Below are 20582 nucleotides of genomic sequence, written 5' to 3'. Positions count from 1 at the left end.
GCGTTTGTCATCCTTTTTCTAATGTACTTGTCTCCTCACCAGATGGGATTTATAGAAGGCGTCTGAATGCCTGAAATAAATATAAGGCATCTAAATTCAGGGAATTTACGGAGTTCTTTGTCACTCCCTTCTCTCACGAATGAACCATTCTAGAGGCAGAGGTGACTGACGGACATTTAGATCAGGGAAGCCATATCTCACCCCCATAATAAGAAAACACCGGGCTGGGACGGACTCCCTAAAGAACTCTATTACATGCTGTCAAGGGAATTAATTCCATATCTTACTACATTTTATAATAGCTACTAATCGAATGTATGTCCGGACCACTTCACTGAAGCCCGCACAATTTTGATCCCTAAACCGCATGAAGACCCCAGCCTCCCACAATCCTATAGACCCATTGCACTACTAAACCAGGACTAACATCATGGTCTCCAGATTGCAATGTACCTTGCCCCATGTACTATCTGGTGCGCAAAGAGGTTTTCTCCAAAATAGGCATTCCGTCAGAAATATAAGATTGGCGGTGGCGGCCACGGTTAAAGCTTTGCAGATATTTTTCATTGTTTATCGACCTGTAATCTGTTCAGACATTTTGGACTTTGGAACGATCAGTCTGACCCATCCTGGGGTGTTTTTGGTTGGATGGATCCATCTAAGAACCGATGTACCAAAGCGGTTAGGAAATTATTATACTGTGCTGCGGTCAAAAATAATCCAGCCTACAACCACAGCCACACCCCCCCCCCCCCCCTTTCAGGAAACTATTGTCCTTCCTATTTCAAATGGACTGGGTGGAATCTTATATATATAAGGAAAGGTACAACATTTCTTTTGATATTTGGGAATCCTTTATTACGACATTGCCATCCTCGATACGAGCTAAAATCAAACCATGTTTCCACTTGACCAAAAGGTACCCGGAAAGGGAACTACCGGGTAACCCCCCCTCTATAAGCTTATTTTTGTGTTAACCTTGTGTTCTCTCCGGTTTATGGTGAGGCACTGCTTTTTGGATGTTATGGACCAATATGTTGTGCATGTATGATCGCTATTATACCATCTGATTGTTATTTTTGTTCCCCGTCCCTAAATGTGGTGCATTGTACCTCTTTATTGATGTGACATATTATTTTCACAAACTGGTGTGAATGCAATACCATGTTAATGAATATTTTTCCCTTGATGTAGGCGTACAATCGCCACCACTTGTTGGTTGGTTAATTGCTTGTTTTTATGAATGTATTCAGCACATTTTAAAGCTTAATGGGATCCGTGGGGCGATGGTGGTATCCGTCTTGATATGGATCCGGCACTGCGTTATGATTTCTGACGCAGATGTGAACACAGCCATATCTAGACCGTGACCTGAATGATTGTTTAGTTTGTGGCCATAGACTAAGCCATATCCCTAGTATAATCAAGAAGTTCACTGTAGCCAATTCTAGTCTCTTGCATGAAAATAGGATCTCCTGATAATCACTACTTCTCCATTATTAACATTGGGTCTAATGTTTCAGGCATCGTGCAAAATTATAGTGAATACGGAGTATATACGAATGTTCTGTCTGTTTTTGCTCATAGGTGATCTTTTTAATAATCTCATGAGAGAAGATCCTTCCACTGTGAAAGGAGCTGAAATATTAATGCTGGGAGAAATGCTGACGTTGCCACAGAACTTCGGGTAACACCACCTGCTTTTTATTTATATAGTGTAACTTTCGGTGTGTAATTGTCTGACCTATGGCCCAAACATGGTGTGAGCGAAGCCTGTTATTCCGAAAAATCTGCTGCAGACTAGTGAATTTAAAGAGGCTCTGTCACGACATTATAAGTGGCCTATATAGTACATGATGTGATCGGCGCTGTAATGTAGATTACAGCAGTGGTTTTTATTTAGAAAAACTAATTTTTGACGGAATTATGACCTATATTAGCTTTATGCTAATGAGTTTCTTAATGAACAACTGGGCGTGTTTTACTTTTTGGCCAAGTGGGCGTTGTACAGAGGAGTGTATGACGCTGACCAATCCGTGTCATACACTTATCCCCATTCATTTACACAGCACATAGCGATATAGCTATATCGCTATGTGCAGCCACATAAACACACTATAACGTTACTGCAGTGTCCTGAATATGAATATACATTACCTCCAGCCAGGACGTGATGTCTATTCAGAATCCTGACACTTCGCTAATACAAACCCGACACTACAGCACAGCAAGCTTGCCTTGCTGTAAATATCACACAGACGCTACAGAAGTGACAGGATTCTGAATACACATCACGTCCTGGCTGGAGGTAATGTATATTCATTGTCAGGACACTGCAGTAATGTTAGTGTTTGTATATGTGACTGCACATAGTGATCTAGCTGTATCGCTATGTGCTGTATAAATGAATGGGGAGAAGTGTATAACTCAGTCAAAAATGATTGTTTTTCTAAATAAAAAACACTGCTGTTATCTACATTACAGCGCCGATCACATCATGTACTATATAGGCCACTTATAATGTGGTGACAGAGCCTCTTTAATATTGTGGTTTATCAGATGAACTTAATGGCCAAAACACAACGAAGAATGATAAATGGCCAGACCTATCCAGTAGCTGCGTCCAGGACCTCCTGAAGCATTGGTGGTTCCCTCTCAAAATATGACCTGGTGGTTATATTCTCCGTTATGCTTGTTGTTTTTGCCGTTTATAATCTCAATTGATTTGTTTTTTCATTTCTTTTTGTGTTTTTTATTTTTATTTTTTCTCCTCAATTTCTTTTCCAATATGCTGTTCTGTTCTTAAAGGAAAGCCACATTATACTTTTGTGTGTGGGGATTTTGGTGGTTCTTTTTTCTATGTCTGGTAACATTATATTCTACTTCTCCTAACACAGAAATATTTTTCTGGGAGAAACATTTTCAAGCTACATAAGTGTACACAATGACAGCAATCAAACAGTTAAAGACATACAAGTCAAGGTAGGTTATTTTTTTGACCACCATCTCCATGACTGTATTAAGGCACGGAGGGGCAGATTTACTATACAAATTGAGCCAAAATTCTGGAGAACATGCTGTGTGCCACATTCATTAACTGTTTTACGCACTTTAAAAAAAAAAAGGCAAGGGGGTGTGGTTTAGCATAAAGGGTCATAGCTTAAAATGTGACACCGCGCTCTAAAAATGCACTGACGTTTTGCCGCAAAAAAAGTGGCATATATTTTGTCAACTTGGTGGTATAAGGCATAGATAAGTGTCTAGCAAGATGCGCCAAATTTATCATAAAGCATGCACTATTTTGATCATTTTCGCGCATTTTCTGACTGCCTTGTCTATCCTGTCTATAACTAACACAGTATTCGTAAATCTACCCCAGTGCTTTTAATGTTAATGAGTTTTGAACATGGGTAAAACACTGAAGCAAAGTTTATATCCTGGAGACTTTATGAACTTACTAAGTCTCTGTTTACAACTGCATCCTGGTTTCCATTTATAAGGAAAACCAGCACGTAGTGCTGAATCCGTGGCGTAATGGATACCACCAGCACCCGTCAAACTCTATTATAAAACTTATAATGGCGTCCGTCGGGTATCATTGTATGCTGTCCATTGTTTTGACAGGCGATTATCGCTTGATGAACTGAGCCTCCGATGCAGATATGAAGTCATATAATATTTTCCTCTGTCATATGTCTAAATAACATTGATTTTTAGGAAACTTTTCTGCATTCTTATTTGCAGATAATTACAAGTCTATAAAAAACATCCTGACCATAGTGAACAGTAGATTGGAGAGTGAATGAGGAGAATCAGAGGGTTTCGTTGGTTACATAAAAGTAGTTTCATTACTTTAGTAGAGCAGCCAATGTGCAAGGGACAAGCCGCTTATTTTCATACATTGAAGAGTGGAGTCAGTTATCTGAATCATCCACATTGAATGGGGAAAGGAGCGCTGACTTTCTATACACCATGTGGAGTTGTTCAGATAACACTAGTTTTTCTCAGGTGCTCAGAATAGGGTCCCAACCCCGTTGAAGAAATAGAAAGAATTGTATTCGGCTCACACTTTTGAAAAGTTAAAGTGAATTTATTTAGAATTTTTTCGTAATGCCAGTGGCTATATATGCAACGTAACGTTTCGGTCGGAAGACCTTCGTCGGGCACTGAGCCGTACTGGGGATTGGTTTAACGATGTGGCTAGCGCTGAATCTATAATGGCGGCTTACCGCTCTAGGTGGCACCAGTCTAGGTGTGCCGAATACAATTCTTTCTATTTCTATACACCTTACTAGGAATTGAATTCTATGCAAAGAAGCGGTGCGGTGAAGTCTCGATATATCTGCACCATTCAGTGTTGTTGGTAATAAGAACGAACACTGCGCCATGACAGTGCAGTCTGTTGCCCCCCAAATAATTGTTCAGAGGCTTTTATGGGTCGCCGTTATCATCCACTGCATCAATTCGGTTTATGCGCGAGATGTCCACAGATTATAGCAGACTGATTCACTGTTATGTTTTGGAGCATTGGATGCATAAGAGTAGACTTTGACATCAGACTGCCATTAGAGGTCTGTTTCCCTGCTGGATTTTAAATAAAATGTGAAAACGACTTACTCAATGTTTTTCGTTCTAATGTGTCTAACCATTAGGCCTCACGTACACGGCAATGCCATGTGCGTAGACCAGAGCGGCTGTGCACTGTGGCACTGTATTACGGTCAGTATTGTATGCTACCAAGTGGTACCTCTGTACAACACAGTTTGTTTTTTCTCACAGAATATTCTCTCTGTGCCTATAGATATATAAGGGCGCTTTTTTCTGGATCCATGTCATGTGGATCCCAAATTCTGCGAAGCCCTTACCTGAAAAGCTCATTGTCAAGTCATACAGAGTATTGGGAGTGACATTAGCTTGTGTGGATAGGCCAACAATTTTATTTTACCGCACAACGCCTTTAACTAGATCATGTTTGGAAATATTCAAATTTTCCTGAATTTACTAATCTAATAGTTGGTGGATCAACCATCTCAAACACACCCACAAAAAAATCGATCCAATACGGAAAAAGTTTGTCAAACTCGATTATTTGGTACACATATGAAGAGTATTGTTGGTTTTGTTTGTTTTGTTTTTTTTCCTTTCCCCTTTCTTACGCCATCAGTGGTTTAACTATGGGGGGTTCAGAGGGTGTAGTTGTACTAGGACTCTGTGCTTGAAGGGGCCTAAGGGCTAATGCACATGACCGTGTGTGCCACCCGAGTCCCGTCTGTGATCCGTGGAAAGGTAGGACATGTCCTATCTTTCTACGGATCGGAGAGTCTGGTCCGTTTTCACGGACCCGATTCACCCGCTAAAGTGAATGGGTCCGTGAAAAACTGCCCGAGTGTCACTCGGTCGTGTGCAACCGGCCCAAAGCCTCCTCTGTTACATATGAAGAAGGACACACTATAAATTACATTAATGGTTGGGGGTCCCTAGTTCAGATTTTGTATCAGAGCCCAGGAGCTTCAAGGTACGCCTCTAGAGTTCATCAATGTTGTTGTTTTTTTCGGTTTTTCACTGCTTACCGCTTTGTGTTAATAAAAGTATCGGGTGTGATAGGATGAACAGAAGCTACTATGGAATCAAATACAAACTTTTGCTGATCGCTCAGTTTCTTATTACAGGCAGATCTCCAGACAAGCTCACAGAGGTTAAACCTGTCTGCATCCAGTGCTGTGGTTTCTGAGCTCAAACCAGATAGTTGTATAGATGACGTCATCCATCATGAAGTTAAAGAAATAGGCACACACATGTGAGTAGAGGTGAACTACAGAAATATATCATATGGCATATTTCCTGCTCTGATCGTCAGCTCTATGTATTTGGTTAAATGATTTGGAATAGTATTGATCGCATTTTCTTCTTTCTTGACTTGTAAATGGCTGTATTCACATCTGCGCTCGAATTTCCTTTATCTATGACCTCATAGAAACCGAATAATGTAAGTGCGGGATGCTCACATGACTGACACAAACATCGCCAGACAGAACCCATTAACTTTAATGGGTTCCGCCATGTTCCCACGATTCTGCCAGATAAAATGCTGATGCATGCTGCACTATTTTGCCTGCCAGATATGATGGATTCTGCGACAAAAGCACCAAAAGGAGCCTCCGACGCAGATGTGAACAAAGCCTAAATTGTATTGTGTTCCTGTGTTTCAGATTAGTGTGTGCTGTAAGCTATACCACACAAACAGGGGAGAAAATGTATTTCAGGAAATTCTTCAAGTTTCAGGTGAGGATTCCAAAAATGTACGTTATGGGTTTGTCTCTGGAAGCAGTAATACTGACTTAAAAGCTCCTGCCAGAAACTGATAGCATCATCGTGACCAATGTTGTACAGATAATCCAGAATAATATGAAAGGGATTGTCTTGCGTTCCCACGCCATACACATGGGGCACTCCGGGATTCTCTCGATCGTGAGGGTCATAGAAGTTGGGCCCCCACCGATCAGCCATGTATCACCCTTTTCTGTAGATACGTGATAAATGATCTGTATGAGAAAACCCCATTGAGATGGAATCTGTCATTATTGCGAAATCACTCTTGTCTTAATAGGACAACAAGCTGCCGTTTAAAGAGTGACTGCGCTTTCATCAAACTTCTGATGTGTCATAGAGAGAGCACCCGGGCCCCAATGATCCAAACTTCGGATAGGAGTCCCCCACCATTGCTGAAACAATGGTGCAGAAGCGCCCAGCTAAGCAACCTGTGTCTTTGGCCGTGATCAGCGCTCCTTGTCAGCCTGAGGATGGCTCGCGTAGATGTCCTACTTGAGCGGTCTACATCGCAACAAGGAGCGCCGATCTCAGTCGAAGATGCACGGTGCTCCGCTTCTATACCTTTTGTTTCAGCGACATTGGGGTTCTCGGGACCCGGGCCCCAACGATCCAAACTTCTGATATGTCTGACAGAAATTAAATGAAATGATGAAAGTGCAGTCACTCTTTAAACTAGAAGTAGAGGTTGTGTGGAGACCGTATAGTCTACAAACTTGGGAAGTTCTAGTTCTTTTCATAAGGTGAGGCAGCTGGTGGACCAACGGCTATATAACATGTCTTCTGTCTTAACACAGGTTCTTAAACCTCTCGATGTCAAGACAAAATTTTATAATGCAGAGGTGAGTGGTTGACACGAAGTCTACATTTTCCCTGTAAGGTGTAACCTAAATAAAGCAATTATTATAACCTATAGCAATTTTGCAGATATTACTGACGGTATCATCAGAACAGATGTAAAGCAAGGTTTCTTCTAATGAAACATTTTTTGTTAAATCGCTATGAGCGGTATTGAATCGATAATGTTCTAATTAAATTTCCTTTTTTTTTTTTGTTTGCTGCAATGTTTTAGACTAGGGCTCCATAGCCACACAACATTATATACAATTGTACCGTTACAGCAGCACATCCCACAACTTCAATCCGAGGATACATGAAGTCCGTAATACGGCAGAATCCAACAGAAAAAAACCTCTGTTTCAATGGCGTGTGGAAGTACAGTAGGGCTCCATACGTCTATAGGTGCTCAATTACGATTCCGTATGTATCGAAGTTATACGGAGCAGCTAATACACCCTTGTGCCTTTATTAAAAATGATGTTTCTCTTTGTTTTAATGTATAACTTTTGTAAAGTTATTCAGATTCTGAAGTTAAAGACCGCAATAGCTCCAGAATTTAGACCGATCCTTGACACCTGTAATGAAGCATTACACAGCCTGATCCTGGATCATGCAGACCCCCGTTTACAAACTTTATCCATTTCTCACCTTCCGCCGTGGCCATAATGTAACAAATACTTTTCTGTATATAACGGTGTATAAATCTTTTATAGACTCAATTAAATCTAGTATGCGAAAACTGAACAAAGACCCTGCAGTCCTCGTGCTGTATGCCGGACCTATATATCTTCAGATGTAGCTGAACTTTTATAAAACCATAAGGCCCTGTTCACACAGCGGAACCTGCTGCAATATTCCGCCTCCCATTAATTTCAGTGGGAGTCGGGCGCTTCTTTTTCTCACTTGCTGATTTTTTTTTCAGGTAGCGGGAAAAAGAAGCATCCGGTCCAATATTTCGCCTGAACCTCCCATTGAAGACAATGGGAGGAATCTTCCTGCCAATGGCAGGAATAATTCCGCGGCGGATTTTGCGGCGGGATGCTTCCTGCCAATGGCAGGAATAATTCCGCGGCGGGATCCGGTGTACAAAATTCGCCATGTGAGCAGGGCCTAAAGCCTTTTTTTTGTAATGAAATTCTCCATATTTTGATGAATGTATATGTTTATGGTACTTCACAGTGTATATTATATGACACAATAAGTCAAATGCATGCTTGTCTCTACTAATAGAGTAGCATCCTCTTCTCTGCAGCTGGGGTATGTACAACACTAAGTAACTATTATAACATGCTTTTGTGTTTTAATTTTGGTGGTGGGTAAACTACTAATTGAAATAGTTCAGTGACCATTCTAGATTATTTTAGTTCAACATCACATAAATGTTAGATAGGTTCCAGAAGTGGGACCCCACCTAACAGGAGTCACCTACCTACCCCTTGTTCTGCATGAATAAAATGTCGTGGCTTTCTCCGTTGAAGTGTATGGGAGTTCCAAAAACAGCTACACAATCTTCAATGTTGCAATTCTCTACACAGCGCAGGGTCGAGAGCAGAGCTCTTTCAGAGAAAAGCCGAAGGGGCCAGTGAGGGTCCCAGCAGTTGGACCGTCACGAATCGGGCATTCATGGCATAAACTATCAATAGGCACTCAATGTCTGTGGTGGAAAAACCCCTTTAGGAGGGATGGTGAGGTGTTTCGTGGTTGGTTCATGGCACATTTGCCATTCATTGGGAACACTCAATATTTAATTATACATAGTGAATGTACGAACATAGCTTCAGGGGCACTTTAAACACCCTTGAATGCCTTCATTACAGTCCCAAAATATGTGATATTAAAGAGGCTCTGTCACCAGATTTTGCAACCCCTATCTGCTATTGCAGCAGATCGGCGCTGCAATGTAGATTACAGTAACGTTTTTATTTTTAAAAAACGAGCATTTTTGGCCAAGTTATGACTATTTTTGTATTTATACAAATGAGGCTTGCAAAAGTACAACTGGGCGTGTTGAAAAGTAAAAGTACAACTGGGCGTGTATTATGTGCGTACATCGGGGCGTGTTTACTACTTTTACTAGCTGGGCGTTCTGACGAGAAGTATCATCCACTTCTCTTCAGAACGCCCAGCTTCTGGCAGTGCAGACACAGCCGTGTTCTCGAGAGATCACGCTGTGACGTCACTCACAGGTCCTGCATCGTGTCAGACGAGCGAGGACACATCGACACCAGAGGCTACAGTTGATTCTGCAGCAGCATCGGCGTTTGCAGGTAAGTCGGTGTAGCTACTTACCTGCAAACGCTGATGCTGCTGCAGAATCAACTGTAGCCTCTGGTGCCGACACGATGCAGGACCTGTGAGTGACGTCACAGATCTGCACTGCCAGAAGCTGGGCGTTGTGAAGAGAAGTGGATGACACTTCTATACACAACGCCCAGCTAGTAAAAGTAGTAAACACGCCCCGATGTACGCACATAATACACGCCCAGTTGTACTTTTACTTTTAAACACACCCAGTTGTACTTTTGCAAGCCTCATTTGCATAAATACGAAAATGGTCATAACTTGGCCAAAAATGCTCGTTTTTTAAAAATAAAAACGTTACTGTAATCTACATTGCAGCGCCGATCTGCTGCTATAGCAGATAGGGGCTGCAAAATCTGGTGACAGAGCCTCTTTAAAGTTCTCAATAAGTCACCAGGCTTCTTCTAGTTTGGAATTTTTTGGGATTTTTTTTTTCTTTCTATGCATAGTCCAACTCTTCTTTTGCTCCACTACTATGTAGGGGAATGGACACAACAACCGTATCTGAGCCCCATTTTTTTCTAGGCGATGAGACTGGTCTTTCTATCCAGCTCAATACTGTAGTAGTAATATTCTTACACTATGATTTTAATGGCAGGATATAGACTCGGGAGAAACGGAATACTGTGGTTGTGCTATACAGGTGGATACCGCCAAATAGTACTGGGTTTATAGCTTTTACTAATGCTATGTGAAGCTGTAGTTTAATATGTATATTTTGTAATAGCATTCCTGTTCTTTAACATTTAACCCTCCATTTCTTTCTCTAATTTTTTTATTTTTATTTTCCCCCATTAGAGTGACCTCAGTTCTGTGGTAATTTTTTTTTTTTCCTCATTTTATTTAATTCTGAAGCGCTACCTAAAATCTGCCGTTTGTGCCTGTTTAACAAATAAATCTCATGCTGAAATTGCTGCACAATGGAAAAGCAAGATCACAACCAAATTTTTGTGTTTTGCTAGTAGTGGATAATAATGTGTTCGATTTAGATTATATGAATATATTTTTGATTGGATTGATTTATTTTTAAGACGTTGCCCATATACCTAGATGCTATTTAGCGCACTAAATCTACCATACGCTCAAGATTTCTATGGTCATTATTTTCTATTTCATTTTGTTATATTATCTATAGATGGCTATAGATGATTTATATGGAAATTATAATTCGTAATACTATTTTTCTTACACTCAGAATAACTCACTGATTATGGCATCAGAAATAATATTGTTGGCGCCTAAATATTTTGTTGGTGAACCTGCTTTTCCGTGTTGATGCTTATTGTTAACTCCACTTTTTCAAGCTCCACTAAGCCTTTCACTTTACGCTGATAATTGCTTCATTGATATTTACCCAATTGCCTAAAATTTGGTTCAACAATAATCAAAGCAATGGATTGTGGGATAGTAATCTATTTTGTACAAGAAATGCATATTCCAAAAATCCATGTTTCGGAGAAGAAATTCTCCACTAGTGGTAGGATGATAGAAAAGCAAAAATGAAAGACTTTCCAGAAACTTTTGTGCAATGCAGGTGGAAGCTTTGTAAGAAAGGAACTATTTTTCTTTTTTGTAGAAACTTTGTTACTTTTTTCTATAGACTGTATTGCAGCTCAGACGCATTCACTTGACAAGGACAAGAGTGGCGCTGTTTCCGGGGAAGGAAAAAAAGCAAACTTTGTCCAGATTAGACCAAAAAAAACAAAACACATTTAAAGGGATTGTCCCATCAGGACAACCCCTTTTTCTGAAAACCGTGATCAGGTGATCGCTGCATGTGCGACTCCCGGTACCCCTAGGCGAATAGTTGTTATCGGCACTGTTCCGTCTAAGCTGTGTTCTCTGGAAATGAAAGTTAAAAATTCCAAACACCTCCAGACAGGTAAAGCTGTCATTGAGCTCGTTCTTCCACGTTAGCATGTTTTAAGGCCATGTTCACACGGCAGATTTTCAGGCATATTTCGGGCCGTATAGGTATAATGCACCGAAATACACTTGGAATACAACTACAAATAGCTTCATATTGATTTCAATGGAAAATATGCTGTGTAGTTTATACGAGGCGTAGTTTTACGCCATTGAATTAAAAACACCTAGTGAAAATATCCTTTATAAAAAATAAAAATAAATTCTTGAATCGTTTTACAGACTGTTTTTTTTTTCCCATAAAAAAAAGCTTCGAAAATACGCCTCAAAATTATAAAGGCTTGCGAAAATCACTAGAGCTTTGAAAATTCACTCCAAAAACGCCTGGAGGATATTTTCTTTTAAAAACTCACCTCATATGTTGCCGCCTGAACGTATGCGGTGTGAAGATGGCCTAACTCTTTCCTTTACAGAGAGTATACTGGTTATTTATTGCCTGGGAATGTTTTTCCAGCCTCCCCTCTATGGTGACCATATGCCCTACCAGCGCATATGGGCAGGGTCTGTCTTGAAGGAAGGTCATGTCCTGTTTTAAAATGTCAATCTGTTCCTACAAGTTGGAAACACAAAACTTTTCTAGAATCATTGTACGCTGGAGCATTAAGATTTCCCTTCACTGAAACTTAAGGGAGGATACAGTGCTAGTAACCTACAAGCAAGCTCAAATGAGTCCTCAATCCAGTCCTGCTATAATGGAGCAACAATCTGATCACTTTCATACCTCCAATAAAGAACTGGTCACACATATACCGCTCGATGTGAATGCTCCTCATCTGACGCTGCTTCTACGGGTGCCAGTGCCGGACAAACTTAGAGGCTTTGTCACCACATTATAAGTTCCCTATATTGTACATGATGTGATCGGCGCTGTAATGTAGATAACAGCAGGGTTTTTTATTTAGAGAAACGATCATTTAAAAAAACACTGCTGTAATCTAGATTACAGCGCCGATCACATCATGTACAATATAGGGCACTTATAATGTGGTGACAGAGCCTCTTTAACTTCCCTTTGCCTTGGTCCGCTAATGAGCCAATTTCCAAGTCATAGCAATGATCCAGCAAGCTGTACACACCTCGGCAACCCTGTTAAGAGAATTTTAGAATAGGGCACAATAAAGACCTTGTGGAACTAGAGGTTTCCCAATCTTTTATTGTCCTATTTACAAGATAAAAACTTGTTATAAAGTGCAACAAAACATCTGAAGTCTTCTTGTGGAATCTGAATAGCACCCAGTTAGTTTGGAAAGGTTTGCTTCCTTAGGTTGATTAACTTTGATCATATTTCAACTTGGATCATCGTTCAGGAGCTGCTGGAGATTGAGCCCTCAGACAGCCCCACTGATGAATTTCACACTGCATGAGATTCTTTATTTTTAGCCCAAAATACATGCAATAAAAAAGTAAAACAAAACTTTTTTGCCCCAAAGGGTTTCCATAGCCTTTAGAGGGTTGTACATGTATAGAGTAACATGTCTGCTTTCTTGCAGAAGCAGCACCACACCTGTCCATTTGGTTGTGTCCAGTATTGCAGTTCCGCTCCAGTGGCGTGAACAAGGTAGAGCTGCAATACGATACACACAACCCATGGACTGGGGAGGCACTGTTTTTGGAAGAAAGCAGACCTGTTTTTCTCATCATGCACAACCCCTTAAGGCTTGGTTCACACAGTTTTTGTGACGCAGAAACCGCGTCGCAAAACTCCTCAAAAATGGCCCGAAAATGCCTCCCATTGATTTCAATGGGAGGCGGAGGCGTCTTTTTCCCGCGAGTGGTAAAACCGTCTTGCGGGATAAAGAAGGGACATCTTCGGGTGTTTACGCCTCTGACCTCCCATTGACATCAATGGGAGGCAGAGAATGCGTATTTTGCGGCGTTTTATGCCCGCGGCGCTCAATGGCCGCGGGTGAAAATTGGCGAGCAGGGAGAAAAAAATCTGCCTCAAACGTTCAAACGGAATTTTGAGGCAGAAATTCTGCCTGCAAAAAACTCCGTGTGAACATAGCTTTAAGGTCTCCTTACGTTTGATCTTTTTCAATTATTACGATCACTCAGAAACAAGCAAATAGTAAAAACTATTAGCCCGCGGAAATGGCTTTTATTTTAGAGTAGGTTTATTTAGTTGCCTAGAATAAAAGTATATCATTGCCTGGCATATGTTGCATGTGGAAACTCCCATTGCCGATATTTTTTTTTGCATAGCCGTTCTATTATTCTAGTATATTGAGATTCTGTTGACACCGGCTCCTAACAGTTCTGTTTATGGATGAATATGTGAAGGCTCCTGGACGACGATTATCACGAGGTAACGCAGCATGCAGATCCTCAAAAAAGGTGTCCTTTATTTCCATCTTTTTAATACTTATTTACTGGACTGTAAACCCTACAAGTTGGTGCTAGACCATCTCAGGACAGCAACAAATGGTTTCTTGCTGAACTGTATGAGCAGCAACTGTTCAGGACTTCTACAAAAATCTCCTCCTATCCCACATCCATTGTTTGCTCCAATATACCATATAACTAACTTTGCTTCTGATTCTTACGTTTGGGATGCCGGTTGGAACGTCCATTCTAATTGTGGTAACTTTGATTTTTCAGGCATGATACTCGCACTAATCACGTTCAATAATGATGATGATGCTGCTAATCGTATGATCACATTGTGTCTGCCGCTAGTATGTTACAGTATAGTTTTTAAAACAAATTTGGTTTTTCAGACAGATGAAGTGTTTCTGGAAGCCCAGATTCAGAATATCACCACGTCCCCGATGTTCATGGAGAAGGTGTCTCTGGAACCATCAATAATGTACAATGTGTCGGAGTTAAACAGTGTGGTCAAGGATGGTGAGGGGTAAGGACTTTCATATTTTATGCTTTACAATGCATATATTAAGCGGTTTTAGTTGACATCTCCTTCCCATATGACTTATTAACATATATGGAGTTAATAGAGTTGGATCTGTTTTACTCTTCCTTTTGGACTTTTGTGAGGCCCATTGTTTTTACTGGCTGCTGTGTAATGGTTCATTTTCCCCCTGCAGCGACGATGTCGGGGGAGAGAAGGGTCGGACATCTTGGTTTTCAGCATGCACGACTCTCTTATTTGCAATGAGATAAGCTGCTGCCAGAGGAGTCCTCGCAGCAACTTTCTCCCTATTAAGAACGCATGCACACTTGGCTAAGCGTGCATGTGTATGGGGGAAGTTGGGAAGAATACCTGTTGGCCAAACGATTGTTCGGCTGACCGCTATCTGAAACGTATGGCCAGCCTTAGCCTAATGCCGTTTTAAACCATATTCACACGCTGAGGACTATGTCCCAATTGGTTAGCATTTTGCCGACAATGCATGTGAATGTTCCCACACTCCGGAAAATATCTCTGGGGAATAGTGAATGCGCGATTTTAAATCCACAGCGTGTTCATTATTTCTTGCAATTTTATGCTGAAAAGCCACTGGTTCGCTCCTTACAATGGGGCGAATTTTCATGGAGATTCATTTTCTGAACTGTGGCACAAGTTTGAGCTGCAGATTTTCTGTAAAAATTCATGGCCGATTTTGTGTTTGAACATAGCCTTATAGAAATATGAGTGATCCGTTTTGGATAATTCTAGTGGACTGTAGCACTAGGACCAGACCCATGTGAGCGCATAAAGAACATAAAAATTCAAAGCAGGCAGTGCCATGGCTGGAAGGATTGTAATGACCCTGGACTGTAATTCCAACAACTGCTACTTATTACAATCCAACCTATACAAATGAGAAATTTGCTTTGACCTGAAAGCTAAACTACCCATCCACTGAGGGCAACAGAGCTTCATCCATTCAATTTATTTACTGTTCATATTAGCCCACACTGAGATGCGTTAAAGGGGTGGTTCATTTTTTTACAGTAGCCGGTTACAATCGCACTGTTGGGACCCTCAGCAATCAGCTGTAATTTGTGGGGTAACCCAATATAAAGTGTTCAATTCCCATGCTTTACCATCTCAGACCTAAAAGCGGTTGTCCAGTCCCTAAAAATAGAGGATAGGCCATACATTTTTAGGGACTGGAAAACCCATTTAAAGAGGCTCTGTCACCAGATTATAAGTGCCCTATCTCCTGCATAATGTGATCGGCGCTGTAATGTAAATAACAGCAGTGGTTTTTATTTTGAAAAACGATAATTTTTTAGCAAGTTATGAGCAATTTTAGATTTAGTTTCCCAATAGACAACTGGGCGTGTTTTTACTTTTACTTTACCTAGATGGAGGACACCAAAGAGCTCCCTAGTAGATTCGTAGAAAATGGCGCTTCAATGGTGAATGTATGGGCTCTATAGGGAACCGGGCCACGGGCCCATCAATACACATGGTTGTAACGGTGCACCCGCTAAATATGCAACAAAACCTATAAATTGGAGTCTAGCACACGAAAGATGAATAAAACAATGAAAGTTTATTGAATCAATTAAAATAAACAAATATGTGACAACATAGAGATGAGTTACCACATGGAAAAATGGACAACCAGAGCACAGGATGTAAAAAGCGGCTCTGTGTAGATAGGCTCAAGCACAACAGTGGCAGAAAATATATAGTTAAGAAGTAATGTGCAAACAGCCAACTGTCAAACACTAGAAGCCGCTGGGTAATGCATGCAGTACTACTGAATATGCTGTATACTGTCTCTGTATCGTGAAACTGGGACAACAGCCCATAGATGATACAGATGAGAGACTGCAGCTATATATACATCATGATACAAATGCCTGTGGCACTATGCAACAAATAAATAATGAATGCATGTCTCTTACCCATTGTGAAGTGCCTGGTGTCCACCCCGACGCGCGTTTCGGCCCGGACGAAGGCTTCACACCAGGCACTTCACAATGGGTAAGAGACATGCATTCATTATTTATTTGTTGCATAGTGCCACAGGCATTTGTATCATGATGTATATATAGCTGCAGTCTCTCATCTGTATCATCTATGGGCTGTTGTCCCGGTTTCACGATACAGAGACAGTATACAGCATATTCAGTAGTACTGCATGCATTACCCAGCGGCTTCTAGTGTTTGACAGTTGGCTGTTTGCACATTACTTCTCAACTATATATTTTCTGCCACTGTTGTGCTTGAGCCTATCTACACAGAGCCGCTTTTTACATCCTGTGCTCTGGTTGTCCATTTTTCCATGTGGTAACTCATCTCTATGTTGTCACATATTTGTTTATGTTAATTGATTCAATAAACTTTCATTGTTTTATTCATCTTTCGTGTGCTAGACTCCAATTTATAGGTTTTGTTGTGTTTTTACTTTTGACGAAGTGGGTGTTGTAAAGAAGTGTATGAGGCTGACCAATCAGCATCCTGCACTTCTCATTGTTCCAGCCCAGCTTCTTTCACTGCACAATCACACTGGGCTGGAACAATGAGAAGTGTATGAGGCTGATTGGTCACTGATTGGTCAGCCTCATACACTTCTTTACAACGCCCAGTTGGTCAAAAGTAAAAACACGCCCAATTGTCTATTGAGAAACTAAATCTAAAATTGCTCAAAAATTATCGTTTTTCAAAATAAAAAGCACTGCTGTTATCTACATTACAGCGCCGATCAGATTATGTAGGAGAGAAGGCACTTATAATCTGGTGACAGAGCCTCTTTAAGTTACTAATATAATAAATGAACAGTCTGTGTAAGGCACTAATGTGCTGGGCCCTCCAGATTCTGAGACACTCTTTGTAAACGCTCTCTGCTCTGGTTAATAGAGCTGGTAGGTTGGGAGAGGGCTTTGCGGTACTCCATTATTGCTGAATTCTCTGATATTTGTAAATGATTATTTATTTATTTTTTAAATTGACTAATAATAATCTCTCTGATGTAGGTTGTCTACATTTGGATCAAAGACTTATTTACAGCCTCTTGACACACGACAGTACTTGTATTGCTTGAAGCCCAAGCCTGAGTTTGCTGAAAAAGCCGGTGTCATCAAAGGGGTCACAGTGATCGGCAAGCTGGACATTGTATGGAAAACCAACCTGGGGGAAAGAGGAAGACTTCAGACCAGCCAGCTACAAAGAATGGTACAGAATGACCGCAGAGGCGGATTTCTGGACTAAGCGGCTTACTCGATAGTTTTCAATTGTCTTGCTGACCTCTGAATAATCTGTAGACTGTTATAAAATCTCATAGAGAACCCTATGGGTTAATAAATGCTGGGATATTGTCCGTATGTTCTTATTTCACCTTGCTGTGAGTCTGTGCAGCTGGAAAAGTTCACATTCCTGTTCTCATTTGTAAGGTTCATTTAGTTTGAGATGTGCAACACAAACGCCATAACATGGAAAAAAAAGAATGCCTCGTTTTGTTCTATTTTCAGGCTCCAGGATATGGTGATGTGAGGCTTTCATTGGAGACCATACCAGATACGGTCAGTCTGGAGGAGCCATTTGATATCACATGTAAAATCACTAACTGCAGGTAATCTCCTCACCTCTTTTCCACTGCCGCTACAGACAGACCTATACAGGCTTCCCTTCACTCGGCCCTAGCCCTGTTTCTAAATACCCTTGCCAAGATAGAGTGGCTTGTTGGGGCTCACCCTAGTCAAATGCTCTGCCTCTTGCCCTTCATGTCTGCTTGGCATATCCACTATTCTCTTCAGTATCCCATTAGCGCATGGGCATACTTTAGTTATTTTTAAGGAGTTGTATGAAACGTTAAAAAAAAAATGTCCGTTTTCTTCTAGAAACGGCAACGCTGTTGTCCATGGACTGTTTTTTTTGTATTGTAACTCAGCCCAATTTACTTAAAGGGCACTAAGCTGCAATACCACAAACCCCATGGACAAGAGTGGTGTTGTTTCTAAAAGTAAGCAGACCTACTTCAGATTTTTTTTATAAATTCTTTTATTTATCAATTTTACAAACAAACATGTCACGATAAATGCCAAAAATACGCAACCATATGGTACTTCGGCACCCAGGCCGGTATATGTGGTCATCCTGTAAGGTAGATGTCCTACTTCAGATTTATAATTTTGTACTAATACTGAAGATGGTGATGCATCCTTTTTTTTTTTTTTTCTCTCTAGCAGTGAAAGGACTATGGACCTGATTCTTGAAATGTGTAACACAAACTCCATTCATTGGTGTGGAGTATCCGGAAGACAGCTCGGAAAACTCCACCCCAGCTCATCCCTGTTACTAACGTTGACGCTGCTCTCATCCGTGCAGGGACTGCAGGTGAGGATTGTGTAGGGCTTCTCTCGTGGTAAAATGCTTTACAAGTTTACAACAAGAACTTGACTGGCTTATAAAACAAAGTTGCTGTATGAGAAAATGCCACTTGGGTTGTAAAATGTCTGCTTTTTGTTTTCTCAAGGAACAGCACCACGTTTGTCCATGTGCTTTGCCTATTTATTTAAATGTGGCTAAGTTGCAATACCAGATACAGCCTATGGACAAGAGTGGCGCTGTTTCTTTAAAGAGCGAAAAAAAAGCAGATCCTTTTTACGTATATCAGAAAATCACTGCGTTATGTTTCCCTTTTAACCAGAAAAAAATATATACATTATCTTGTGTTTATGCTCTTATTTTTTTTATTTTATTTTTTTACCAGAGTGTTTCTGGCTTACGGCTAACGGACACCTTTCTGAAGAGGACCTATGAGTATGATGATATCGCGCAGGTCTGTGTAGTGTCTTCAACCACTGAGGTCGAAAGTTGATTTACCAAGAGTTTCTCTTTTTTTTTTTTTTTTTTTTTTTTTCCTGATCTTTGGGACTTTTAGACCAATTTCTGCAGGTTCACTAAGTGAGTGGACCCACGCAGTAAAAGCAGATGGTATCTTTCGAATTGACATCAAGCACGTTTTATTGTTTAACATTTTCCACAGCCTGTGCATTTTTTATTTGTAAAATAAAATATTGTGTTTTAATACACTGTATTTTATCTGTTTCAGAAAATAAAGTGTAAATATGCATTTATTTATTTTATAGAACTGTTGAAAAAATAAAAACGACTTACAAATATATTGGTTGGTATATGGTAATGTGAATCTAGTTTTCTGGCACCCGGTATATCGGATAAGTCCTTTTCATAATTTTATTCTGTATAGTTAATTTAGTGTTCTCTGCGTGCAAAATCTAATGATTTAGCAGCCTTTTTTTAATCTCATGCTGTGAATTTTAAAAAGTTCACTTCCAGGATTAGGAAAAAATGGTCTTTCTGGTTAAAAGCAGACCCTTTTTTTCTAATCCTGGGCAACCGCTTTAAACTGTATAACTACTCCATGGTGGATAACAAATGTTGATTTAAATTTCAGTAATTGGGTCACCGCCCTGTCACTTCTTTTGCACATACCATTTCGGTATTTTAGTGGTAATTTCCTTTATTTGACATATTCAAATTCACACATTTAATTCTGCATAGAAATGTTGACTTTTGTGGACCAATTATTGTATTGCTGTTAGGGCAAGAACACCCCCCCCCCCCCCCATTAGAATAAATATACTAAATAATTTGTAAGTATGTAATTTTATTTGTAAATAAAGGATTAAATAGAACGTCATGCGAGTTATTGTGTTTTTAATAATTCTCCCCATGTAAATACAAACAGACCCTGTTAAGGGTTTTTCCCAATGCCCATGACCGCACACATGCGAGGAGGACCGCACATCCCAGAACAGGAAACCTGAGAAGATAAAAATTTTCATGTAACGTCCGCGGTCACAGACGTCTTCCTTGCCAGAGATGCCAGCACATGCGGCCGTCATATCCTGCAGTCACCACTAGGATGCGCGCTCAAGCTCATTCCTGGCCTTAATGGGCTAGAACACACACATGGTTTAGATTGACTGATTGCTCCCAGATCACCCTGGACTATAAGAAGGGCCCTGCCCCTTCCTTCATTGCCTGAGCGTTGTTGTGTTTACCCGTGTTTAGTCTTTGCAAATGGGCCATTAGTGTTTTCGAGTTCTCAGTGTTCCCGTTCCTGCTACCTGTTTCCCATGCTATCTTGTTTCTGTGAGAGAGTTGGAGTCGTGTTGTGTCGTATACTACGCCTGCTGTATTTTGTCGCGCCTGGTGTCTGCCTGTTGCCAAGGTCCCATCCGAGCCTGCCATCGCTACTGTCTGTATTGCCACAGGTACCCTTATTCAAACTATTGACTTTGCCTTGGTATCCTGTTTGGCCAGCTGCTAT

At 40.7% G+C, this 20582-nt stretch overlaps 1 protein-coding gene across 5 annotated transcripts in view; it reads left to right on the top strand.

Annotated features, from left to right (window-relative positions):
• The window catches only part of LOC142661608 (trafficking protein particle complex subunit 13), a 34027-nt gene extending 14078 nt beyond the window's left edge, over positions 1-19949 (top strand). For 2 of the 5 annotated variants that reach the window (XM_075839057.1, XM_075839030.1), the window contains 11 exons: positions 1588-1687; positions 2898-2982; positions 5670-5797; positions 6210-6282; positions 7125-7169; positions 10267-10284; positions 14112-14245; positions 17263-17461; positions 17758-17858; positions 18472-18622; positions 18999-19949. In XM_075839057.1, the coding sequence (XP_075695172.1) occupies positions 1588-1687; positions 2898-2982; positions 5670-5797; positions 6210-6282; positions 7125-7169; positions 10267-10284; positions 14112-14245; positions 17263-17461; positions 17758-17858; positions 18472-18622; positions 18999-19106 (1142 nt within the window). In that variant the 3' untranslated portion in view covers positions 19107-19949. The remainder of the gene's footprint in view (positions 1-1587; positions 1688-2897; positions 2983-5669; positions 5798-6209; positions 6283-7124; positions 7170-10266; positions 10285-14111; positions 14246-17262; positions 17462-17757; positions 17859-18471; positions 18623-18998) is intronic. The other 3 variants (XM_075839038.1, XM_075839050.1, XM_075839044.1) reach the window with 3 other exon arrangements.
• The last annotated feature ends 633 nt before the right edge of the window (positions 19950-20582 follow it).

This window comes from Rhinoderma darwinii, chromosome 1 (assembly GCF_050947455.1).
Source record: "Rhinoderma darwinii isolate aRhiDar2 chromosome 1, aRhiDar2.hap1, whole genome shotgun sequence".
Classification (NCBI taxonomy): domain Eukaryota; kingdom Metazoa; phylum Chordata; class Amphibia; order Anura; family Rhinodermatidae; genus Rhinoderma; species Rhinoderma darwinii.
The sequence above is the reverse complement of the archived record's forward strand: the minus strand, read 5'-3'. Positions and strand labels throughout refer to the sequence as shown.